Source organism: Suncus etruscus, chromosome X (assembly GCF_024139225.1).
Source record: "Suncus etruscus isolate mSunEtr1 chromosome X, mSunEtr1.pri.cur, whole genome shotgun sequence".
Classification (NCBI taxonomy): Eukaryota; Metazoa; Chordata; class Mammalia; order Eulipotyphla; family Soricidae; genus Suncus; species Suncus etruscus.
In genome coordinates, this window is record NC_064868.1 from 104,436,440 (window position 1) to 104,463,405 (window position 26,966).

The following is a 26,966-nucleotide window of genomic DNA, read 5'->3' on the forward strand; positions in this document are numbered from 1 at the left end:
TGCTAAGGTGTTTGCCTTGCATGCAGCCAATACAGTACGGACCCGGTTTAAATCCCAGCATCCCATATGGTCCCCTGAGCCTGCCAGAAGTGACTTCTGAGTGCAGAACCAGGAGTAACCCCTGAGCACAACTGCTTTTCTCTTTAAAAAATAAAAAGTAGGGGCCAGAGAGATAGCACAGCGGTAGGAGTAACCCGAGTGCCGCTGGGTGTGATTTCCCACCCCCCCTGCAAAAAAGTAACCCCTCAGCATTGCTGAGTGTGATCCTCAAAGCAAACTAAAATATATATGTATATGTATATGTATATATATGTATATGTATATGTATATATGTAGAGATGTAGAGATGTTATATAACCAACCCAAAGGACAACTGAAATTGTTTTTTTGTTGTTTTTTTTTGTTGGTTTTTGTTGGTTTTTGGGTCACACCTGTTGGTGCTCAGGGGTTACACCTGGCTCTGCACTCAGAAATCGTTCATGGCAGGCATGGGGGACCATATGGGATGCCGAAATTCAAGCTACAGTCCGTCCTGGATTGGCTGCATGCAAGGTGAATGCCCTGCTGCTGTGCTATCTCTCCGGCCCCTGAAATTATCAACAAAATGTTATTATAAAATTAGTAATATCCAATAATAAATTGAAAAAATAGGGGGCCGGGCGGTGGCGCTGGAGGTAAGGTGCCTGCCTTGCCTGCGCTAGCCTAGGACGGACCGAGGTTCGATCCCCCGGCGTCCCATATGGTCCCCCAAGAAGCCAGGAGCAACTTCTGAGCGCATAGCCAGGAGTAACCCCTGAGCGTCACAGGGTGTGGCCCAAAAACCAAAAAAAAAAAAAAAAAAGAAAAAATAATGAGAAAAGAGACAGAAAATAGATTAGAGGTTGTCAAGAGCTGAGAGGTTTGAGACATGGAAAATCATAATCATATATGGGATTTCTTTTTTTTTTTCTTTTTTTCTTTTTTTTTTTTTGGTTTTTGGGCCACACCCGGAAACGCTCAGGGGTTACTCCTGGCTATGCGCTCAGAAGTCGCTCCTGGCTTGGGGGACCATATGGGACACCGGGGGATCGAACCGTGGTCGGTCCAAGGCTAGCGCAGGCAAGGCAGGCACCTTATCTCTAGCGCCACAGCCCGGCCCTGGGATTTCTTTTTCTAATGATGAAAAAATTCTAAAAAGTGTTCATTACACAAGTCTGTGACTACAGTAAAATTACATTATATACTTTAAGATAGGGTGCTTTATAATTTTACAGTATATGAATTATTTCAAATGTTTAACCACCAAATATTAAATAGAAATAAAAATCAATAGAAAGTTGTCTTTTCATAGGTGATAAGGACCTTTATTTGTGAGTGTACTACCAAGTCACTTACAATAATATGACAATTCATAATTTTATGATTTTGTATAAAAATCCTTTTTTTAATTCTAGGAATTTATATTATAAATAATACTAGTAATGAACTACTTACTCTCCAGAGACCCTTGGTACCTTCTTGCTGGTATATATCAATGAAGCTTCCAATCATGCTGCCTTGGAACAAGCTTCCTTGAGCCTGCATTCGAATCTAAAGCAAGATGTGAAATTTTCTGTTTTAACATAGAGAACTTAAAGGCATTGCTCCACTCATTCAAAATTAAGAAATATCTGAAATTCTGTAACAATCACCCTGCTATCTTTATGGTTTCTGATAAAGCTGTTGACAAGGGGTTGGAAATGAAAGCCCATATAAGAATGTTCTTTATTGATCTCACAGCATATAGAATAAAGGCAAATAACTAAATATAAACAATTAAAGGCTGAACGAAGGTTACATGGTCAGACAACTTTTTCACTCTCACTTCCATCAAAACCCTCCCTACTGAGGCTGAAGACAGTACAGCAGGTAGAAGCTTTCCTTGCATGCAGACAACCTGGATTTGATCCCCCATCCCCACGCCAACTGGTCCCTAAGCCCTGTTAAAAATGATTCCTGAGGGGCCGGAGACAGCACAGCGCTAAGGTATTTGCCTTGCATGCAGCCGACCCAGGACAAACGATGTTTCGAATCCCAGCATCCCATATGGTCCCCCGAGCCTGCCAGGAGCGATTTCTGAGCACAAAACCAGAAGTAACCCCTGAGCACCACCGGGTTGACACAAAAAACAAACAAAAAAGATTCCTGAACGAGGGGGGGTAAAAAAAAAGATTCCTGAACAAAGAATCAGGAGTAAACCCTGACAAGGCAGGTGTGACCCCCCAAAAAAAAAAAACCTTACCAAACTTCATATTATAAACTAAATGCCACATATGACAAGCTTGGCTGATTCTTCCTCTGTTCCTTCCTTCCTCACCTCTTCTTGCTTCATCTCCTCAATTATAATTTGCATGTGAGTCTTTATTTATCTCAATTTTCCATGCTTCAGAGAATACTAACTTCTAGCTCATCCACCACAACTAGCCAAACATACTAAAACACCAGCACCATCAGTCTCTAAAAACCTTTTTTTTTTTTTTTTTGGTCATCTTTGGTTACTTTCCTTCATATTTTCTTTTTTTTTTTTTTTTTTTTGGTTTTTGGGCCACACCCTGTGACGCTCAGAGGTTACTCCTGGCTATGCGCTCAGAAGTCGCTCCTGGCTTGGGGGACCATATGGGACGCCGGGGGATCGAACCGCGGTCCATCCTAGGCTAGCGCAGGCAAGGCAGGCACCTTACCTCTTGCGCCACCGCCCGGCCCCTCCTTCATATTTTCTGTTTGTGCTTTTTTTGGGGGAGGCCCACACCTGGTGGCACTCAGAGGTTACTCCTGGCTATGTGCTCAGAAATCACTCCTGGCTGAGCCAGAGAGATAGCATGGAGGTAGGGCATTTGCCTTGCATGCAGAAGGTCAGTGGTTAGAATCCCAGCACCCCATATGGTAACCCAGTGCCCACCAGGAGCGATTTCTGAGCATAGAGTCAGGTGTGACCTCTGAGCACTGCCGGGTGTGACCCACCACCCCCAAAATAAAACAGGAGCCAGTGAGGTGGCACTAGAGGTAAGATGTCTGCCTTGCAAGCGCTAGCCAAGGAAAGACGGAGGTTCAATCCCCTGGCGTCCCATATGGTCCCCCCAAGCCAGGGGCAATTTCTGAGCCCTTAGCCAGGAATAACCCCTGAGCATCAAACGGGTGTGGCCCCGCAAAAAAAAAAGAAAAGAAATCGTTCCTGGCTTGGGGGACCATATAGAATGCCAAGGATTGAACCATGGTCCGTCCTAGGTCAGCGCATCCAAGGCAAAAGCCCTACCACTGTGCCACGGCTCCAACCCCACTTTTCTTCATATTTTTTGTCCTCCATATGTCTCACCTTTTTATTTTGTTTGTCTGTTTTTTGTTTTTGGGTCACACCCGACAGTGCTCAGGGGTTTCTCCTGGCTGTATGCTCAGAAATTGCTCTTGGCAGGCTCAGGGGACCATTGGGATGCCGGGATTCGAACCAATGACCTTCTGCATGAAAGGCTAACGCCTTACCTCCATGCTATCTCTCTGGCTCCTTCATCTTTTTTGTTTTGTTTTGTTTGCGCCACACCCATTGATGCTCAGAGATTACCCCTGGCTACGCACTCAGAAATCGCTTCTGGCTTGGGGGGACCATATAGGACACCGGGGAACAGAACCACATCCATCTTAGGCTAGCGCTTGCAAGGCAGACGCCTTACCTCTAGTGCCACAGCTCTGGACCCTCATCTCTCATTTTTTTTGTTTGTTTGTTTTTGGCTCACACTCAGCAGCACTCAGGGGTTACTCCTGAGTCTACACTCAGAAATCACTCCTGGCAGGCTCGGGGACCATATGGATTCTGGGATTCAAACCACTATCCTTCTGAGTGCAAGGCAAATGCCCTACCTCCATGCTATCTCTCTGACCCCCTCATCTTATTTTTAATATTTATTTAAACCTTGATCCAGCTTAGAAAGTACTTCTAAAGGGGCCAGAGAGATAGTACAGTGGGAAGGACACTTGCGTTGCACATTGCCTGGTAAGGTCCATTCTCCAAGAATAATCCCTGGGGCCAGGCGGTGGCGCTAAAGGTAAGGTGCCTGCCTTGCCTGCGCTAACCTTGGACGGACCGCGGTTCGATCCCCTGGTGTCCCATATGGTCCCCCAAGCCAGGAGCAACTTCTGAGCACATAGCCAGGAGTAACCCCTGAGCATTATCGGGTGTGGCCCAAAAACCAAAAAAAAAAAAAAAGAATAATCCCTGAACACCAGCAGGTGTGGCCCAAAAACAACAACAAAAGAAACACCTTTTCTTTTCTGAACATTGGTTTTGGGATATAGATAGGGTCTAATAAAACAGTGGATTGGGGCCGACCATGACACCTTTACCTTTCTTTGCTTCCATGTGTACTGGGTGTGTCCAAACTGGCCTAACTTGGTCTTCCTGTTCACATTTTCAAGGAAGTCTCCAGCCAAAGTCTTGAAGCATAAGCGGAATAGCCCTGCTATGGCTTTATTGCTTCTCCATGAATAGGTACATTCTTGTTTCTTTTTGTTAGTTTGTTTGGGGCTATACCTGGTAGTGCACAAGGATTACTCCAGGCAGGGCTCAGGGGACCATATGGGGTAAAGGGAGCTGAATCTGGGTAATTTGAATTCAAGTGAAGCACTCAACCTACTGTACTATCTCTACAACCCCCATTCTTGTTTCTTTTCACCTCAAAACAAAAACCAAATGAAGGGCTGAAGTGATAGCACAGTGGGTAGGGTTTTTGCCTTGCACGCGGCAGACCAGGTTTGAATCCCAGGCATCCCATATGGTCCTCCGAGCTTACCAGGAATGATTCCTGAGCGCAGAGCCAAGTAATCCCTGAGCACCAGCGGGTGTAGTTACCCCCCCCCCAAAATAGATAAAATTTTATGCTAACAAGATTTTAAATTGAGTTTTATTTGTAACAAAGCATTAAAACTATGCTCTTCAAGGTGATATATGAGATGAAGAAAGGAGATATTGGGGCCGGAGAGATAGCATAACAGGAGGGCGTTTGTCTCACAAGGAGCTGACCCAGAACCAAAGGTGGTTTGAATCCTGGCATCCTATATGGTCCCCTGAACCTGCCAGGAGCTATTTCTGGGCTGAGAGCCAGGAGCAACCCCTAAGCACTGCTGGGTGTGGCCCAAAAACTAAAAAAAAATATGAGATGTGGCATAAAACAGCCACGTGAAAAATTTGGTAAATTTTCCCACTGACGGAATAAATACAATTACATTAGTTGTTCACTAAACAGAAGGGTCCCAATTATAGAGTGGATTTTACTAAACTCTAGGTTTCAATAATGACATATGTAAATCCAATAACAACCATGCTTTTATTAGGAAAGTAAATTTCGAAAACAAAGAGTTTTTAAATAAAAACCTAAATTAAATTTAGAATAGAACAGCAATGAAAGACATATCAGGGGCTGGAGCAACAGTATAGTGGGTAGGGTGCCTTGACATACAGACGACCTGGGTTCGAGCTCCAGTATCCCATACAGTTCCAGAACATCACCAGAAGTAATTCCTGAGTGCAGAACCAGAAATAAACCCTGAGCATTTCCAGGTATAGTCCCAAAACAGATAAACAAAGACATATCAAAAGCACACAAATTCTAAGGAAAGGAAGACTTTAAGACGGTGAATCATGCATGAGAGAGATGGTGCAACTGGTAAGGGGCTTCCCTAGCAAGCAACCATTTCCATTCAGTTCCTGGCATCTTATATGTTTCTCTGAGTCTAGCCAGTGAAGACTTAAAAATAAGCCCTGAGCACCAACAAGTAAGGTCAAATACAACACACAATAAAAAATAACAAATTAGGAGCCGGAGAGATAGCACAGAGGTAGTGCATTTGCCTTGCATGCTGAAGCAAAGTGGTTCGAATCCCGGCATCCCATATGGTCCCCTGTGCCTGCCAGGAGCGATTTCTGAGCGTAGAGCCAGGAGTAACCCCCGAGTGCTGCTGGGTGTGACCCAAAATCCAAAAAAAAAAAGAAAAAAAAACCCAAAAATTTAATAAAAACCACCAATGTCAGAATTAGGGTAAGATGAACTGAGAGTGCATAAAATACATCTTTTTTTACTGCATTTATGAAATTTTTGTGTGAAGTAAAATTAATTTGGGGGGGGTCTTTTCTCTCCAGCCCCAAGCAAAACAGTTTTTGTTGAAATTTATTGCGAAAGATGTGAGGGCAGGGCTGGAGTGACAACACAGCACTAAGGCGTTTGCCTTGCACGCAGCTGAACCAGGTCCTGGACCTGGATTCGATCCCCAGTATCCCATATGGTCCCCGTGCCTGCCAAGAGCAATTCCTGAGCGCAGAGCCAGGAGTAACCCCTGAACACTGCCAGGTGTGGCCCAAAAACAAACAAAAAATGTCTGAAAAATGTGAGGGGAGAGAAAGGAAGAAGTACATGTCTAATAGAGAACATAGGCTTCTCTATATCAGAAAAAGGTAAGGAAAGAAACACAGATACATGCAAGAGAGATACTGGTTCAGAGAAGAACACAACTTTTTTTTTTGGTTTTTGGGTCACACCCAGCAGCACTCAAGGGTTACTCCTGGCTCTGCACTCAGAAATCGCCCCTGGCAGGCTCAGGGGACCATATGGGATGCTGGGATTGGAACCAGCAACCTTCCGCAAGCAAGGCAAATGCTTTACCTCCATGCTATCTCTCCGGCCCCCATGAAGAACACAACTTAAAAGCAAGTATTTACTAAAAATATTGGAAGGGGGGAGTGGTGGCGCCGCAGTAGGACATATGCCTTTCATGCGGCTGACTAAGACCATGGTTTGATCCCCCGGCGTCTCATATGGTCCCCAAGCCAGGAGCGATTTCTGAGCACATAGCCAGGAGTAATCCCTAAGCATCACCAGGTGTGACCCAAAAACCAAATATGTGAAGCTCAGGAGTTATTCCCAGTGTATACTCAGGAATTACCTACCCCTGGTGTTGCTTCAGGAACCATCTTGGATACCAGGAACCTGGGTGGGCCACAGGAAAGGCAAGTGCCTTACCCATTATACTATCACTCCGCCTCCTATTAAAAATTTTACAGGGGCCACTTTTGAAACCTGGGCCCAATATGGCTGCAGAGCCAGAGTCATACCCAGGAATGTCCATGACTACATCCAGCAGTGATGGGGGGGTGGCAAAACTGCAATGCTGATGATTGCACTTGGGAGTCTCACATATAACAAGTATGTAGCTACACCATTTGAGCTATCTCCCTGACCTGCATTCATTTCAATTTTTAGTATTTCAGGAAAATGACATTTGTCTTCATTTTTATTTTTTTGGTGTGTCTTTTATATTTTGTACCCAAATAGAGGACCTTATCTTAGTCTTCACCCTGTTTCTAAGCAGTCCTAAAGGATAAAAACATGAGGCAAAAGAAGAAAGCTATGTTCATAAATGCAAGAAAGCAGTATGTGATATATCATAGAAGGCTAAGTAAAAGGAATGAACATCCAACCATGATTATAAATCCTATACTGAAGCTAAAGGAGTAAGAAACTGAAGGGAGTGGTATAAGTAAGCTAGGATCTAGATGGAGAAGAAAGGAAGCTTTAGAGAGTTAAGCACTGTTCTTGAAAAATACTGCTAACAGGTATAGTTGTGCTATATACAGTTTATTTTTACAACATAGCTCATTATTTTAATAAGTAAAAGTTTGTTCTATAAACAGAAAATAATTATAATTCTTTAGCTGAATTACTCTCAAGTTAATTCTGAAGAGCATTACATATAGCTTCTCTATCAACCCTCACTGGTTTCTTTCATATGTGTAGTTTTTGGGGAAGTGAGGAGGCACTTGGCAATGCTCAGGGTTTGTTCCTATGGTCAGGGGTCACTCTTGATAGGAAAGAAGGGACTATAATTGGTGCCAGAGACCAAACCTGGGCCACACATTTGCAAGGCAAACAGACTACCCACTAATATCTCTCTGGCCCACATGTATATTTTTTCATATCACTTTTGAGTTTTCAAAATTCTAACTTGAAATAGAAATGGGCCCATTCCTCACTATACAAGCCATCTTCGGTTTCAAATACAGCAAGCATGACTTCTTATCAGTATTTTTTGGTCTAGAGTCCCTAGACCCTAGAGTCCCTAGAGTAATTTTTAAAACTTGAAATCCTCTCACACTTTTCAATCCTATAATTTACACCTCTGAAGAAAAGGAGAGGTAGTAAAATTATGGATTTAAGGTACCTCAATCAACTACTAAATGAAAATTCCCTAAAAACAATTTTTGTTTTAGAGGAGGTGGGAACTCACCTAACGGTGCTCAGGGCTTACTCCTGGCTCTGCACTCAGGAATCACTTCTGATGATACTCAAACAACCATACATGGTACCAGATATTAAATCCAGATCAACTACATGCAAAGAAAGTGCCCCACACATAAAACTAAATACTATTTTTTTTGTTTTTTCGGGCCACACCCGTTTGATGCTCAGGGGTTACTCCTGGCTATGCGTTTAAAATTGCCCCTGGCTTGCGGGGACCATATGGGATGCCAGGGGATCGAACCGCAGTCCTTCCTTGGCTAGCACCTGCAAGGCAGGCACCTTACCTCTAGCACCACCTCACCGGCCCCACACATAGAACTAAATACTATTTTAAATGTCTTTTTGTTACCCTGAGTTATGCCACAGGTCAATCTACCATATCATGATGTAGGAGGAGTACAGAACATACCTTTCTTTTGTAAAGTGAGTTTTTCACAGTCCTAGTTAGCAACTATCACCTACCAAGAAGAATGATAGACACTGTATATATATATATATATATGTGTGTGTATCTGTACATATATATAATTTCTAATCCTTAGCAACACTATGCAATAAATACATTATTCTCATTTTACAAATAAGAAAATAGAGGCTTAAAACAATTACATTATTTGACCAAAGTTTTATAGCTGTCAAGTGACAGAATAAGAATCTGAGTTCAAATCTTACTCACATTATATCACACACATCCAATACCACCAGCTTTCTTACCTTCAATACATCAGTGGGATTGGCTATAGCAGAAGATATTACTCCAGACACTACCCCACATATCATATTTATCAGTAGAGTTTCATCTGTATAAAAGAAAAAGGAAAGATTTGCTTATATTAGGAAATACTTTCTGAAAATGGAGTACTTAGTTATCAGAGAAAGGAGCCCTTATCAGAGAAAGAACTATAGAAATGAACTACAGGGGCTAGAGAGATAGCACAGCAGTAAGGCATTTGCCTTGCACGCAGCCGACCCAGGACGGACCTGGCATCCCATATGGTCCCCAAGCTAGCCAGAAGCGATTTCTGAGCACAGAGCCAGGAGTAACCCCTGAGTGCCGCTGAATATGACACCCCCCAAATAAATAGGACTAGATATAGTACATGATGTAAGGCACTTATTTTGTATGTGTCTTACCCCAGTTCGAATACCTGGCACCACACATGGTCTCCTGAGCATCGCCAGGTGTCATTCCTGCGCAAGGAGCCAGAAATAACTTCCAAGCACTGTGCAGTGTGGTCTCAATTTGCCTCCAGAATTGTTATTGGGGGAGGGATCCCAAGTAATACACTGGCTCTGGAGTACCTATAGTCATAACTCAACCAAAGAGCTGACAGTTCAGCATTAAGCTCAACGAATCATTGCTACCTGGGCCCTGCATTTCCAAAGATTAGGCAGGCTACCCCCCATCTATGCTCAGGGGCCTTCAGGGCTACTACACCCAATGATGTTCTATGAACCACTCAGAACTGGTGCTTCAGCTCAGGTTTGACCCATGTGATATACCCTAATCTGTTTGTTTTGTTTTGGGGTCCATACTTAGCAGTGCTCAGGGCTTCCTCCTGACTCTGCTCAGGGATTATTCCTGGTACTGCTCCAGGTAACATATGTATACTGGGGAATCAAACTCAGGTGAATGCCTTACCTGTTATACTATCTTTCCAGTCCTGTGCTATTTTCCTATCCCATAAATCATTTTTTCTTTAAGAAAGTAATTTTTTTTGGTTTTAGGGCCACACCCTGTGATGCTCAAGAGTACTACTGACTCTGCACTCAGAAATCACTCCTGGCTTGGGGGACCATATGGGATGCCGGGGAATCAAGCCTATGTCCGTCCTGGGTCAGCCACATGCAAAGCATACGCCCTACCGCTCTGCCACCACTCCAGTCCCTAAAAAAGTAATTTCAAGATGAGGTTTGAAAGGACCAACTCACAATATGAAGCTTACCACAAAGATTGGTGAATGGAGTTAGAGAAATAACTACATCAACAACTATCATGACAATGGTAATGAGAGAAATAAAATGCCTGTCTCAAAGACAGGCAGGGGGTAGAGGAAGAGAGAGATGGGGCAATGGTGGTGGGAAGGTTGCACTGGTTAAGGGGGGGTATACTTTTAATGATTGAAATACAACTACAAACATGCTTGTAACCATGGTGCTTAAATAAATATATTAATAAACAAAAAATTTGGGGCTGGAGAGATAGCACAGCAGTAATGTGTTTGCCTTAGACGCAGAAGGATGATGGCTCGAAATCCAGCATCCCTCTGAGCCTGCCAGGAGCTATTTCTGAGCACAGAGCTGCTCAGAGAGCTGCCGGGTGTGACCCAAAAACCAAAAATAATAATAATAATAATAATAATAATAATAATAATAAAAATTTTTAATTTTTTATAAAAACAAATTTAATAAATTTTAATAAAAATTTTGATTAAAAAAAGACCAGTACCACAGAAATATGATGGAAATTTCCTAGAAATATTTTTTTTTGGTTTTTGGGCCACACCCGGCAGTGCTCAGGGGTTACTCCTGGCTGTCTGCTCAGAAATAGCTCCTGGCAGGCACAGGGGACCATATGGGACACCGGGATTTGAACCAACCAGCTTTGGTCCTGGATCGGCTGCTTGCAAGGCAAACACCGCTTTGCTATCTCTCCGGGCCCAGAAATTTCCTAGAAATATTAGCAAACTAAATTTCCTCAAAAAAGTTATTTCTAAAGGATTTCAGGAAATGTCTTATTATTCTCAATAACTCCATTAGCCACATCAATTCAGGACTAAATTCTTTTTTTTGTTTGTTTTTTGTTTTTTTGGGTCACACCCGGCGGTGCTCAGGGGTTACTCCTGGCTGTCTGCTCAGAAATAGCTCCTGGCAGGCACAGGGGACCATATGGGACACCGGGATTCGAACCAACCACCTTTGGTTCTGGATAGGCTGCTTGCAAGGCAAACGCCACTGTGCTATCTCTCCGGGCCCATGGACTAAATTCTTTTCTGCAGAATTGATTCTAGGAGCTAAAGAGAAAATGGTTGGTAAGGCACTTGTCTTGCACACAGATAAACCTGTTTCAATCCCTAGCACTCTACATGGTCCTCCGTGTATTACCAGGAATGTATCCTGGTAATACTAACTTCAGTCCATGACGATTATACAGGCTAGATGTTGAACTAGAATTAGTTTGGAGCACAACCAGATATGGTCCATACCATCCCCCCCAAATCAATTGTAAATAAGAAACTATGTTGAAAAATAAATTCTTATATTTAATAGGAAAAAATATCAAGTATTAATTGAGTGGCTTTGGTATATATAAAATCAAATTCTAGTATCAAATATGAAGTTCTAGTCATATAAACTATAACCTTTTTTTGGGTTTTGGCCCATACCCAACAGTGCTCAGAGGTTATTCCTAGCTCTTTACTCATAAATTACTCCTGGCAGTCTTGGAGAATCATATGGGATGATGGAGATTCAACCCAGGTCAACTGTTTGCAAAGTAAACACCCTACCCTCGTCGTTATCACTCCAGCCCCTAAACTGTATCTTCTTATCTAGAAAAATACCACAGAACATACTGGTGTGAAGTGAAATTTAGTCTTCATCATGCTTCACCTAAAAAAGTGAAACAAGGTAAATAAAGTGAAGAATCTACAAAAGGAAACTATTTTAGGAAGAGAGAGCAGTGAATCCTTTATAATCTTCAAAGAATTCCAAAAATGCTGATTTATAATAATAACATTATGCAAAGGACATTACTAATCAAAAGGTTCTTAGCTATCTCAATCTCTAGTTAAATGATCTTTTAGTAAAAGATTGGTCCACACGGAGAATGACACGGTTGGACAGACTGGAATGCCTGGAGCCCAGAGTTGGTCTTATGCCAATAAACTTCGGGGGTGAGGCCTTCTTGTAATCAGGCCAAGGATTTTTTTCCGGTTTCCCCATATTTTTCTAGACCTATGCAAACAACAGTGATTGCACTGTCACACCTCTACTTTTTTCTTTTTTTTTTTTTGGTTTTTGGGTCACACCCGGCAGCACTCAGGGGTTAGTCCTGCTCTATGTTCAGAAATGGCTCCTGGCAGGCTCGGGGGACCATATGGGATGCTGGGTTTTGAACCACCATCCTTCTGCGTTTAAGGCAAATGCCTTACCGCTGTGCTATCTCTCCGGCCCCACCTTTACTATTTTTTTTAACCCTTATTCTTTAAGAAAAAAAACCAATTTACTGAACTTAAAAACAAATAACTGGGGCCGGGCGGTGGCGCTAGAGGTAAGGTGTCTGCCTTGCTAGCGCTAGCCTAGAACGGACCGCGGTTCCATCCTCCTGTGTCCCATATGGTCCCCCAAGCCAGGAGCGACTTCTGAGCGCATAGCCAGAAGTAACCCCTGAGCATCACCGGGTGTGGCCCAAAAAACAAAAACAAACAAACAAAAAAAAAAACAAATAACTATAGTAGAATGCCTGTATCAAATACAGGCAGGGGATGGGAAGTGGGGAGGGAGGCATTGGGAGGGGGGAATGTTACACTAGTGAAGGGGGGGTGTTCTGTTTGTGACTGTAACCCAACTATAATCTGTTACTTAAATAAAAAATATATGAAAAATGTAAAAAAAAGACTGATCCAGAGAGAAAGCACAGCGGTAGGCGTTTGTCTTGCACAAAGCCTTTTGACCCAGGACAAATGGAGGTTCGATTCCTGGCATCCCATATGGTCCCCTGAACCTGCCAGGGTCAATTTCTGAGCGCAGAGCCAGGAGTAACCCTTGAGTATTGTTGAATGTAACACAAAAACAAAAACAACAACAACAACAGCAACAAAAGATCAAGGGGCAAATACTAACTGCAAACATGTAACATTGAATATGGGGAAGGTGGCATTATGCAGGTACATTAGAAACATAAATAGTCTAATATTAAATGACCTAACAAAAGCTTAACAAAATTTACAGCTAGCTGTAGGGAGACAGAGAGACAATACAGGGATTAGGCGCATGCCCTACATCCCACTGACCCAGTTTGAATCGCCAGCACCACATGGTTCCCCTAATCACCACCAAGGTCACTTCTGAGCACAGAGCCAGAAGCTCAGAGCACCACTAAATGTGGACCAAACCTCCTCCTCCCCAAACTGACAGCTAAAGGATAATTTCTTTTTTTATTGTTTTTGGGTCACACCCGGCAGTGCTCAGGGGTCACTCCTGGCTCCATGCTCAGAAATCGCTCCTGGCAGGGACCGGGGACCATATGGGATGCCAGGATTCAAACCACCATCCTTCTGCATGAAAAGCAAATGCCTTACCTCCATGCTATCTCTCCGGCCCCTAAAGGATAATTTCTAATTGAAGTCCTTTTGATGATGAGAATGTTAACTATTAATATATTAAAATAACATAAAATAATTTTCTAGGCAGGATTTCTTCATGTTCCCTCTCTGATGACCAGCTTTTCCCTTTTTCCTTTCTTTTTGGTTTGCTTTTTGTGGAAAGGCCACACCCAGCTGTGCTCAGCATTTACTCCTGGCTCTGTATTCAGGGATCACTCCTGGTAGTACTGAGGGTATACTGAAGACTGAACTTGGGTTAGCTGTGTACCATTCATTATGCTATCTTCTCTAGTCCCCTTTGATAGAGAAAGGAACATTCAAAGAGCAGGTCCCTCTAATCCAGCATTCTTTGAATATCTGGGGACCAACATCTAGCCTGTATAAGCGTCAAGAACTAAAGTTAGAACACAAACAGTAGATCTCTGTGCTACTGTTACTGGTCAATGAACCACTAGTGACTGTAAAATCACCACTCTAACTCACATTCACCTACTTCTGAAAGGATTTATCCAAAGCCAGAATAAGCTAGCTAGACTGTCACCCATTTTCAGGCATGTCATGATGAACACTTATGTAATCAATTAAACATGATTTCAGTAATTTCTTTGAGTATTACCACAAAAGAGAATAAAAAGTCTATACTAACCTTCCAAACGTTCTACAAATAAGCGTTTCAAGCTCTGGTAAATGCCAATTTTAATGGTGCCATACGATGCCTGTCTTAGTAAAGCAGGAGCAATTCTACCAAAAAAAAAAAAAAAGATAACATGAACTTGCAAATAACATGCTTTTGCATTACCTCCTCATTCCTATTAACCACAAAGACTTGTTTTTCCAGCTTATGTAACAGTCTCACCAAGAGGAACACATGTTAGGTCATGAAACAAGCCAACAAATTAAATTGAAATCTTATAGAATATTTTCTCTAAGCATAATAGAATCAAACTGAAAATCAATGAAGAGCTATTAAAAAACTTGGGAGCTGAACGATATACTTCTGACAATCCATGGGTGACAAGAAGTCTCAATGGGAATTTTTCAAAATGCACAGAACTGGGAGCCAGAGCAATAGCACAATCTAGAAGGCATTTGTTTGCCTTGCATGCGGCCAACCTGAGTGCAATCCCTAGCATCCCATATCCCTGAACCTGCCAAGAATAACTCTTGAGTGCAGAGTCAGGAATAATCTGAGTGCTGCCTGTATGGCCAAAAAAAACAAAAAAAATTAACCTATTAAAATATATGAATGGGAGCTAGGAGACAGAAAAGCAATTAGACCCATGCCTAACATGGGTCTGACCTGGATTTGATCAGTTGCACTTTGTGATCTATCACCCCTATAAATACCCAAACACTACTGGAGTGGCCTAGGTAAGCCCTGGCACCAAGGATCTGAGAAGTATAGCACCCTTAGGCCTTTGATTTAACCACCAGCCCAACTGGCTGAGAATTGCAGGTAGGTTCCTCAGTCCTGATCACCACTTGGAAGGAACCCCCAAAATATGAAAAATCCCTCTAAAGCAGTACTGAAAGAAAAATTAAAATACAAATCACTCCGGGCGGTGGCGCTGGAGGTAAGGTGCCTGCCTTACCTGCGCTAGCCTAGGAGACGAACCGCGGTTCGATCCCCCGGCGTCCCATATGGTCCCCCAAGCCAGGAGCGACTTCTGAGCGCATAGCCAGGAGTAACCCCTGAGCGTTACCCGGTGTGGCCCAAAAACCAAAAAAAAAAAAAAATACAAATCACTTATAAAAAATCAAAAAAAGAAATATTGGGCAGGAGAGATTGTACAGAGGTTAAGCTTGCTTGTGGTTGACCCCGTTCAATCCCATGGCACTGCTAGGAATGACCCCTGAGTACCATGAAGTGAGACCTCAAAATCCAAATAAAAGGATTTCTTTTTGTTTGCTTGTTTTTGGGCAGCGCTCAGGGGTTACTCTTTGCTCTGTGCTCAGAAATTGCTCCTGGCAGGCATGGGGGACCATATGGGATGCCTGAATTTGAACCATTGTCTGTCCTGGATTGGCTGAGTAAAAGGCAAATGCCCTACCTTTATGCTATCTCTTTAGTCCCGTAAAATGATTTTTTAAGACACAACTACATCTATCCATTTATGTATATCACGTTTTGTATTTCTCCAGTTTTTTTTGTTCTTTTTTAAAAGATATCAGTATTTCAAAAATAAAATATAAATAAATTTAAATTAAAAAATGTTAGAACGGACTACAGTTCGATCCTCTGGCATCCCATATGGTCCCCCAAGACAGGAGTGATTTCTGAGTGCATAGCCAGGAATAAACCCTGAGCATCACTGAGTGTGGCCCAAAAACCAAAAGCACACACAAAAATAAATAAATACAAAAATGATAAAGAATTACTCTTTATTAAGGGGCAAGATAGAGGGTTTTTTTGGTTTTTTGTTTGTTTTGGTTTTGGGGCTACATCTAGCTGCACTCAGGCTCAGAGGTTACTCCTGCCACGAGGACAGAAATCGCTCCTGGCAGGCTCGGGGGACCATATGGAATGCCAGGGATTAAACCCAGGTCAGTCCAGGTTGGCCATGTGCAAAGCAAACACTTTACCCTCTGTGATATCACTCTGGCCCCAGGGTAGAGATTACTTTTCTTTTTTATCTTTGAACCACATTTGGCGGTGCTCAGGGTTTAATATTGGCTCCTTGCTCAGGGATCATACTCAGAACCATACTGGATGCCAGGAATCGAACCTAGGTTGGCCATGTGCAAAGCAAATAGCCTACCATTATACTACTGTTCCAGCATCTAAAGATTTTTTTCTGCCATAAACTAGAACCCACATTTCTGTTTTGGAGAGGATACTGCCTTCATCCACACCAATGATTTGGGACATCTGATGAATAGTGTGATCAATGCATACTGTGTGGAGAAAGTCTGGACAATCTGGCTTGGAGTTGGAAAGCATTCCTCTTCTCCTTGTCAATAAAAATGTTCCTACTATCAACCCTGGTATGTCACACATTATTTACACATTTCTAGGGGGCAGAGATGTAACTCAGTGCTGACACATTTGCCTTGCATGTTATTTAAGGTCCTGGGGCAAATAAAAAGTGGGTCCCATTTCTCATTCTGTCTTTAATGTTTATCATTCCAAATATAGTATATGTGGTGCAGAAGCAAGCACTGCAATTAATGTTTAAACTGCCAGAACAGTATTTCTTTAAAGAGAAACATTTTCAAAGATGTAAATATCTCCAAACTCAGGAAAAATTGTACAGAAACATATAGTTTATAGGGCTGCTGTTCACAGTCGCAACATGACTCTGGAAATGGTATGTTAATTGGCAATGTGAAGCTAACAAAAGAAAGAAAAATCCACGAATAACCAAAACATCATCAAGCTGAAATAGAGTCTCAAAACCAGTGAGGAATTTTAATTCATAATTTAAAATTCCCCAAAAGACTGTCCCCAGGTCCAGATAATTTCACTAAGAAATTCTACCAAACATTTAGCGTTAATGGCAAGGATGCTCAGAGAAAAGTAGACTTACCTTGCATGTGTGAAGCCCTGCGTTCAGTCCCCAGCACCACACACACACACACACAAATACACAAACATTCATGCATATGTGTGTAGTAACACACAAATTTTAGAATTTATTAATAAAGAATTAATATGAATTAACCACAAAAGTATATTCCAGAAGAGGAAATAGTCGCCAACATAATTTATGACCTGAAATAACCTGAACATTAAAATAAAATTAGACAGAAAAAGTATGAAAAAGAAAAACGTACAATCTCAAGAAATTAGATGAAGCATCCTTTAAAAATATTAGAAAATTGCATATTAAAAAAAGAAAATTGCATACAGTAATGTTTAAAAAGGAAGTATACATCCTTACTTACCTTACAGATTAGAAAAATTCATTTTCTACTTAATAGTTGCAGATATATCTTTAATCTTATCAAGAAAGAAGTACCAGAGCCAAGCGTACCCTATTTAATTTCTGCTAATAAATTAGAGACATTCTCACTCATACTTCCTTTGAGATTCTTCCAAATTGCAGAACCTTAGTAGTTATAAATAGAAAGACATCAGCAGCTCAGATGGTTAAGATTAAAAGTATTATGACTAAATATAGATATTTGATTCTATTGCTTTTTATCATAAAAAAATACCAATCGGAGCTGCTACAACAACAGCACAGAGGACAGGGCATTTGCCTTGAAAGCAGCCGACCTGGGACAGACCCAGATTTGAGCCCCATATGGGTCCCCCGAGCCTGCCAGGAACAATTTCTGAGCTCAGAATCAGAAGTAATCCCTGAATGCCTCTCCCCAAAAACAGTCCAAAAAAACCAATAAATAACAAACAAAAAAAAACCCCAAAAACCAAAAATATCCTATCTTCTGATAATCCATGCTGATGGAAAAAAGTGAAACAAATGATCTATAATTCATTTGTTTCAAGATGTAGGATGTAGTACTTAATTTTCTCCCCAGGAAAATTATTTTTATTCACACCATGCATGGCTCTGGACTTAGGCCTGCCTCTAACTAAACTCAAGGATTACTCCTGAGGGGCTTAGAGGACCACATGGGGTGCCAGGAATAGAATACAATGTGAGTGCCTTACCCACTGGACTATCTCACTGACCCCAGAAAAATTACCTTTTAAATTAAGTTTAAAAAATAGTGCCAGACTCTTGAAGCACCTCTTTCCTTCCTGGGAGCTGGGAGTCAATGCCAGCATGGGGTTCGGCAGGCCTCCACCATGGGTTCTGAGAGTTGCTCAGTTGCACTAAAGTAGTCACTGGTAAATTTCTTACCAGTCTATATGTTCAAAACTGCGCGGGGGTGCGCGCACAATATACTTTAATTGTATAAAATAATTATAATAATAACAATCCTTGAATTATGTTTTTGTGTATGCAGAATGTCCATTTTGTACTCTGCCCTTTCGCACACCCCTACAAAAACTCATTTTTCTATTTAACTCTCTCACCCCCTACCATCATTACTCCACATTTACCCTTTTTAACTTTAGTACTGCAGAGTCCTAGTCACAGTCCAAAGTAATGCACTGGAGTTAACACACCCCAACTATTTCAAAAGGCATAAAATGGACGCGTATGTCTTTTCAACATTTTATGTGTTTTTTCTTTGACAGCTATAGCTCTTGCTGAATATTTTCTTATACAGTGACGATTTTCCCCATTTTTTATCTTCTCTTTATGAACTTTTCAATAGGGAATTTGTTAAAAGAGTCCCTCAGTTTTGAACCAAATAACGGGTATTGTTGGACGTGTTCTTACGCCCCCATATGCACCAATAACGCCACATGGCTTTATTTCTTGTTTGCATAGGCACATTAAAACGAAAAAATACTATACATACAAATAAGTTCTTATCTAATAGAGATGGGAGCACACAAATCTTGTAGTGCAATGGGACCTTAAACCCTGAACATTGACATAATGACCTGGCATGGCACAGGCCTCAGAAGAATGGGCATTCTCCATTCACCCCTGATCTAGGAAAGCCATCTATGAAACATCCAAGGTTGTCTATAACATCACCTGGAAGCAATCCTCAACCAGGGAAGACCCTACTGCTACTCTGACATCAACCTACTCAAAAGAGACTTCCCTTAACACTGAGAAGACTTAACATCAACAATGACCAGCTTACTGGACAGGGCTTTCTGCATTGCCCTTTAATTGTGAGGTGAAACTAGAGGATGCTCCACACCAGCCTAACTTTAATGTAGGATATGCAGATTCCAGGATCTTTAATACAGAAACCTGATGCCAACAATAGAGACTGCATGAAAAATAAAACTGTATTGACACTACAGACAATGACTTGGATTGAACAAACTAGTTTTCCTGGAACCTAGAGTTGGTCTTATGCCAGGAAACTTCAGGGGTAGGGTCTCCTTGTATTTAGGCCAAGGCTTTTCCTTTCCATATCCCCCATATTTTGGTGGGCCTATGCAAACAATATTTGCCACTCTAATACCATTTACTCTGCTCCTTTGACTCTAAACCTTAAAAAAAAACCACTTAAACTTTTGATGATAACTCAAACTAATATGCATGTGCATGAAAATGTAAAAAAATGGGGCTGGGCGGTGGCGCTAGAAGTAAGGTGCCTGCCTTGCCTGCCTTGGACGGACTGCGGTTCGATCCCCCAGGGTCCCATATGGTCCCCCAAGCCAGGAGCGACTTCTGAGTGCATAACCAGGAGTAACCCATGAGCATCATCGGGTGTGGCCCAAAAACCAAAAAAAAAAAAAAAACCACAATAATAAAATGAAAATGTAAAAAAATACTATGCCTTCAATGTTTAAGGAGTCACATAGATTTCATGCTTTAGATTTCTTTGTGTACTGCTAAGAAATGTTATAATGTACTATAATCTGGAAACTTGTGGACAAATTGTACATGGGTTCTGTTTTACCTTTTTTTTTTGTTTGTTTTTTTGGGCCACACCCGGCGGTGCTCAGGGGTGACTCCTGGCTGTCTGCTCAGAAATAGCTCCTGGCGGGCCCGGAGAGATAGCACAGCGGCGTTTGCCTTGCAAGCAGCTGATCCAGGACCTAAGGTGGTTGGTTCGAATCCCGGTGTCCCATATGGTCCCCCGTGCCTGCCAGGAGCTATTTCTGAGCAGACAGCCAGGAGTAACCACTGAGCACTGCCGGGTGTGACCCAAAAACCAAAAAAAAAAAAAAAAATAGCTCCTGGCAGGCACGGGGGACCATATGGGACACCGGGATTTGAACCAACCACCTTTGGTCCTGGATAGGCTGCTTTGCAAGGCAAACGCCGCTGTGCTATCTCTCCAGGCCCTGTTTTACCTTTCTTAATGTTCTTTGAATGTAAGTTCAAAATTTAGGCGTCAGCAAGGGGATTTCTTCTGAGAACTCTGTATATGGGTGACTGTCCTTTCCCTGTAACTTTACCTTATCCTCTTTCTTTGCATCTTGTTATCATAATTAAAAAGAAAAAATAGTACCAGAGAGAGAGCATGGAGGTAGGGTGTTTGCCTTGCACACAGAAGGATGATGGTTCGAATCCCAGCATCCCATATGGTTCCCCAAGTCTGCCATGAGCGATTTCTGAGCGTAGAGCCAGGAGTAACCCCTGAGCGCTGCTGGGTGTGATGCAAAAACCAATATATATATATATATATATATATATATATATATATATATATATATATATATATATATATATATATATATATATATATATATATATATATATATATATATATATATATATATAAAGGGGGGCTGGAGCAATAGTGCAGCAGGTAGGGTGTTTTCCTTGAATGTAGCCAACCCGGGTTCGATCCCTAGCATCCCATTATGGTCTCCTGAGGCTATTCAGAGTAATTTCTGAGTACAGAGCCAGGAGTAACCCCTGAGTGCTGCCAAGTGTAGCCCCAAAATAAAAAATATATTAAGGGGCTACAGAGAGAACAGGGGATAAAGTGCTTGTTTTGCATGCATTGATTGTAGTTCCCTCCCTAGGACCATATACCTAGGATCACATAAACAGTCTGTAATAACCTCTGAAGAGCAGGATGTGTGGCCCAATCCATGACAGTCTCACCAAAAACTAAGTCTAACATAGACTAATAATAAAATGTATATCCAGGCCCGGAGAGATAGCACAGCGGTGTTTGCCTTGCAAGCAGCCAATCCAGGACCAAAGGTGGTTGGTTCGAATCCCAGTGTCCCATATGGTCCCCCGTGCCTGCCAGGAGCTATTTCTGAGCTGACAGCCAGGAGTAACCCCTGAGCACCGCCAGGTGTGACCCGAAAACCAAAAAAAATAAAAAATAAAATAAAATAAATAAAATAAAATGTATATCCAAAAAAAAAGTAAAAAAAAGGGGGCTGGTGAGGTGGTGCTAGCAGTAAGGTGTCTGCCTTGCAAGCACTAGCCAAGGAAGGACCACGGTTCGATCCCCCGGCGTCCCATATGGTCCCCCAAGCCAGGGGCAATTTCTGAGTGCTTAGCCAGGAGTAACCCCTGAGCATCAAACAGGTGAGGCCCAAAAAACAAAAACAAAACAAAAAAAAGTAAAATGTATATCCATTCTCTGAGCAACTAAGTTGTACTCCAGAAGGAAGGGTGGCCTAAAAATAGGCAGTAGATAAACAACAAATTGGATGATAAACTATAAGCTTGTGGATAATCAAAAGTTAATCAAAAAAAGATAATTTTCTAGGGGGCAGAGATGTAACACAGTAGTGATACATTTGCATTGCCTGTTATGTGAAGCTCTGGGTAGGATCCCTAGCACAAAACAAGTTGTCTTTCATCTCTCTCATTCTTCATTTAATGTTTAAACTGACAGAATATAGTATTTCTTTTAAGAAGTAACGTTTTTCAAAGATGTCAATATCTGGAAACTCGGGAAGTATAGAACAGAAATAGTTAATGGGGCTGCTATTCACAATGGCATTAATGACTCTGGAAAATAAGAGTCAAGGTTGCAATGAAACATCCATTTCAAAATATTTCACTTATGATCAGATGGATACACAATTCAAATCTCAAGACTTATAAGCAAAGTAAAATATTAACTGTTCATCAGGGGATAGGACTCAAGAGGTAGAGTACATGCCCGGTATGTGTGAAGCCCTGAATATGATTCTGGGTTTAACATGTGTGCCAGACCCCCAGTGTAGTTCTGATGGCTCACAGAGATCACCAGGACTGGCCCCTCAACAAATTAATTAAAATTAAACTGGAACATCAATATTGAATTATAAGTTAAAATGTTGATTATAAAGAGTTCAAATCATCAGAAAACTGAAATGCCATGATTCTTTAATAAAAAAGTACTTCTATCATAATCTAAGGAAAGAATCTAGTCTTACCCTGAATATAGAGCCAAGACACCTTCTTCTTTATAGATTCGGAACAAAGCATGGAACATTCCTCGGTATTTTATCTCTTTGAAGCGAACATCAATACTCTGGCCTTGAACCTGAAGTCTTGTTTTGGTGAGGTCCACAGGAAAAGTTCCTGTGAAAGAACACACTCATAAATTTTTCCAAGAGTCATAATTAAATTCTGCTGGATTTAAGCCAATGATTATTTTTAAACATGGCAAAGTCTTTTTTGTAATACATAGATGATCTCCACTGAAACGCTTAAGAACTGAATGGGATAACATAAAATTTACTGTACAGTATCTATAAGGCAGGATTTGCCCCCAAATTTAACTGAAACTAATAAAGCCCTTTCTGATGGTCCCTATAGTTTAAATATAAAACAATTCAAAAAGGGCCAGAGCGATAGCACAGCAGGAAGGGCATTTCCTTGCACACAGCCAACCTGGGTTCAATCCTCGGCATCCATATGGTCCCCCAAGCCTGTCAAGAGTAATTTCTGAGTACAGAATCAGGAGTAACTCCTGAGTGCCACCAGGTGTGGCAAAAAAAATCAAACGTTTTACTAGTAACACAATTTCCTCCTTGTGCCCTCTATCACCTCATGTCTCTCCACCTCTCCCTCATAAAATGTTCCCAAAATTTCATAAACAAAGTAAAAAAGGATTACTTCTTCAGTTCTCTGAACTATTACAAATTTTATGATTGTTCTTTTAATCTTAACAAGAAATAAACATTTCCCTAATATGATGGAAGATAAACGTGAAGGCCATATTGAACTATTCACCCTAGAGTAATAACAGAATCCCTGAAAAATTTTCCTTAAACCAATATCTTTTTCTTATTATGTTCTCACAGAACAGTGGTCATTACATTGATAAAATAGATTTTAAGAAATGTTCCAAGATATAAAAGTGACATGGTTGGAGCCGAAGCGATAGCGCAGCGGTAGGGAGTTTACCTTGCATTTAGCTGACCCAGGACTGACCGCTGTTCGGTCCCCCAGCCTCCCATATGGTCCCCCAAGCCAGGAGTGATTTCTGAGTGCATAGCCAGGAGTAACCCGAGTGTCACCAGGTGTGATCAAAATCAAAAAAAAAAAGTACCATGGTTAGGGCCAGAGCACAGCAGGTAGGACATTTGCCTTACATGTAGCCGACCAGGTTCGATCCCTGGAATCCTATGTGGCCCTTGGAACCTGCCAGGAGTAATTTCTGAGCACAAAGCCAGGAGTAACCCCTGTGCATCACCTGGAATCACCCAAAAACTTAAAAAAAAAAGTAACAAGATAAAATAGTTACTTATGGCCTTGATATGACAACACCAGACAGAGTATATGCCAAGAAAGTATATAAAGGTTAATTGACAGTCATTTATGAATAATTTAGAAAAGAGGAAATTTAGGAATGTGAAAAAAACACAACCTAAAACTAGTTCAAAATTAAAATCAAATAGAAAGAAATCTGCTTTGATCTTAATAGTGAATTTTCTTATATAAATGAACTGAGCTTTGAAATAATAAAGCCTGAATACTTACTAGGAAACTTACAAACAACTTAGTAAAAACAAAAAGAACAGTAATAATATAGCAGAGACCCCTATATTATCTAACTCCCTAAACATCTTCATGAATATCACTTAAACCTAGTAAATTAACAAATTGTCAGATTATAAAAAGTCTTTTTAATTTTGACCTAAAATTCTTTTGAGTGGGACAGAAAGAAGGTACAGGGTGCTTCTCCTGTATGCAACTGACCCCAGTTTGATTCCCAGCACTGCTTATGGTCCGAAGAGTGATACTTGAGCATAGAACAATAAGCCATAAGCGGGGCCGGGCGGTGGCGCTGGAGGTAAGGTGCCTGCCTTGCCTGCGCTATCCTAGGACGGACCGCAGTTCAATCCCCCGGTGTCCCATATGGTCCCCCAAGAAGCCAGGAGCAACTTCTGAGCGCATAGCCAGGAGTAACCCCTGAGCGTCCCAGGGTGTGGCCCAAAAACCAAAAAAAAAAAAAAAAATAAGCACCACTATGTGTGGCACCAAATATTTTTAATGCTTTTTTTTTTTTTTGCTTTTGGGTCACATCTGGCAGCGCTCAGGGGTTGCTCCTGGCTCTATGCTCAGAAATAGCTCCTGGTAGGCTCAGGAGCCATATGGGATGCCCGGATTCGAACCACCATCCTTCTGCATGCAAGGCAAATACCTTACCTCCATGCTATCTCTCCAGCCTCTAGTTTTAATGCTTTTAAAAGTTTAACTTAAACAAAATTTTAAATAAAAAAATCAGGGAGACATCATACTGTGTTCAGGGGCTACTTCAGGTGACACTCAGGAAACCATTCACTTTCAGGGGCTGAACTTGGGCCTCCTTGCAAAGCACACACTCCACTGATTGAATTATCTCTGGTTTCAATCTTACTCTGGTTTCAATTACTTCCACACCATTAACAGTATTTTGTCATAAAGAACTACTTGTTGGGGCTGGAGTGATATCACAGCAGGTAGGGTGTCTACTTTGTACAAGGATGATCTGGATTTGATTCCAAGCATCCCAAATGGTCCCTGAGCCTGCCAGAAGTGATTTCTGAGAGCAGAGCCAAGAAACCCCTTAGTGTCACCAGGTGTGGCCCCAAAACAAACAAAAAATACTACTGTTAGCTTTAAAACACTACTATGAAAAACAATTACTTCTTATATTTTCTCTAGTTTTTACCAAAAAATAAGTTACTCTAAGCTACCATCTATACCATAATACTTGTCAGTTTTCACACTCCTTTAAAATTAATATAAATCTTGGGGCCAGTGAGATGGCGCAAGCGGTAGGGTGTTTGCCTTGCATGCACTAACCTAGGACGAACCGTGGTTTGATCTCCCGGCGTCCCATATGGTCCCCCAAGCCAGAAGCGATTTCTAAGCACATAGCCCTGAGTGTCACCGGGTGGGGCCCAAAAAAGCAAAAAAAATTAAAAATTAATATAAATCTTTTTTATTTTGGGGGGTGGAACACTTGTCAACACTCAGGAGTTACTCCTGCAGACTCAGGAAATCATATGGGATGCTGGAGATTGAACCCAGGACAACCAAGTGGATGGCAAAAGCCCTTCCTATTGTGCTATAGCTATAGCTCCCGCCCCATAAATTGCTTTCATTTTTATTTGTGCACTGTGATTTACACAGCTATTAAAACCAGAGTTTCAAAAAAAACCCAGAGTTTCAAGCATTCAATGTCCTAACTCCAAATTAGTGTCAGTGTCCCTTTAATCATGACTCAAAGTTCCCTCCCTGCCCTACTACATTGTTTTCACATTCTTACCAAATTCAGCAACAATAGAGGCAAGGCCGCCATATACAAAGGGTTTCCAATTCAGACCAGACATCTCATGGCTTACAGTGGCACTTTTCTGGTGCTAAAAATAAACACAAATCAGATCAAGGCACAAGAATGAGGGAATATATATGTTAGTGTCTGATCATATTAATTTTATTGATTAAATTGCAAATAAAATGCATATTGAGGGAAACGCCTTACGAAGTAGCATGACACAAATGGGAGATGTTTTATGTGCTAGATGATCATGAATTTATTCTTTATTGCCATTAGTGGGGATTGGGGGTCATTCACTTAAAACTAAACTAGTGCCCCTCCTCTCCCTAGCTTCTAAAATGACATCCTGCCCCATTTGATATGTTTTTTCAGCCTTTTTTCCTACTACCCTCAACTATTTCTTTCTTGGATTTTGTTTTTATTCACTTCCACTTTTTCTTTTTTTTCTTGTGTAGGAAAAATATATTACTATCCAACCTTTAGTGTAAAATTGGCAGCACTAAGAACTCCTTTTTTTAAAAAAATGTAGCTTGATAATAGATGCATTACTGTTTCTAAAGGAATGAGGAGCAGGCAGTGCAACATGCAATTAGATTTTATTTTTCCTCACAGTTCTATCCTCTACATCAGTGGGTTTCAAATTTTAATGTGCACTGCAATTATCTCCAAGGCTAAAGAAAACAAACTTCAGGATTCCACTGGCAGTGTTTCTGAGCGGTGGTCTGGATCTTGCCTGAAAATCTCTATGTTCTCTCATAATGTTGATGCTTCCCCATTTTGAAAAACTGCTGCTCTACACATCAACATACTAAATGCAGGTCTATCTGGAAATAATCTCTTTTCATAAAGTGAACATTCAGATTTCTTTTCAATATTCCCTTTTCAGAGCTTCAGTATATACCACTGAATTTTATAAGCAGCTTTTAAGTGATTTATAATCAGAAATAGTCTCTAAAATCAGACTGCCTTAGATAAATTTGGTCATTACCATTTACTAGCTCCGTGACCTTAGGTAAATTACTTAACTTTTCTATGCCTAAATTTCCTGAACTGTAAAGAGGGAATAATAAGTACTAATAATTGACTTTGAAAATGAAATAATATATGCAAAACAACTAGATGATGG

General features: G+C 41.2%; 1 protein-coding gene and 1 non-coding gene across 4 annotated transcripts in view; both read right to left on the reverse strand.

The window, feature by feature from the left end:
* SLC25A14 (solute carrier family 25 member 14) overlaps nucleotides 1-26,966 on the reverse strand; it is a 49,265-nt gene that overhangs the window by 14,961 nt on the left and 7,338 nt on the right. For all 3 annotated transcript variants that reach the window (XM_049766689.1, XM_049766688.1, XM_049766690.1), the window contains 5 exons: nucleotides 25,829-25,922; nucleotides 22,503-22,650; nucleotides 14,274-14,368; nucleotides 9,015-9,100; nucleotides 1,474-1,569 (listed from right to left, as the gene is read on the reverse strand). In XM_049766689.1, coding sequence (XP_049622646.1) covers nucleotides 1,474-1,569; nucleotides 9,015-9,100; nucleotides 14,274-14,368; nucleotides 22,503-22,650; nucleotides 25,829-25,922 — 519 coding nt within the window. The remainder of the gene's footprint in view (nucleotides 1-1,473; nucleotides 1,570-9,014; nucleotides 9,101-14,273; nucleotides 14,369-22,502; nucleotides 22,651-25,828; nucleotides 25,923-26,966) is intronic.
* LOC125999932 (small nucleolar RNA U109) lies at nucleotides 26,288-26,429 on the reverse strand. Its single transcript, XR_007492360.1, has one exon. It is a non-coding gene; the product is annotated as a small nucleolar RNA U109 (small nucleolar RNA).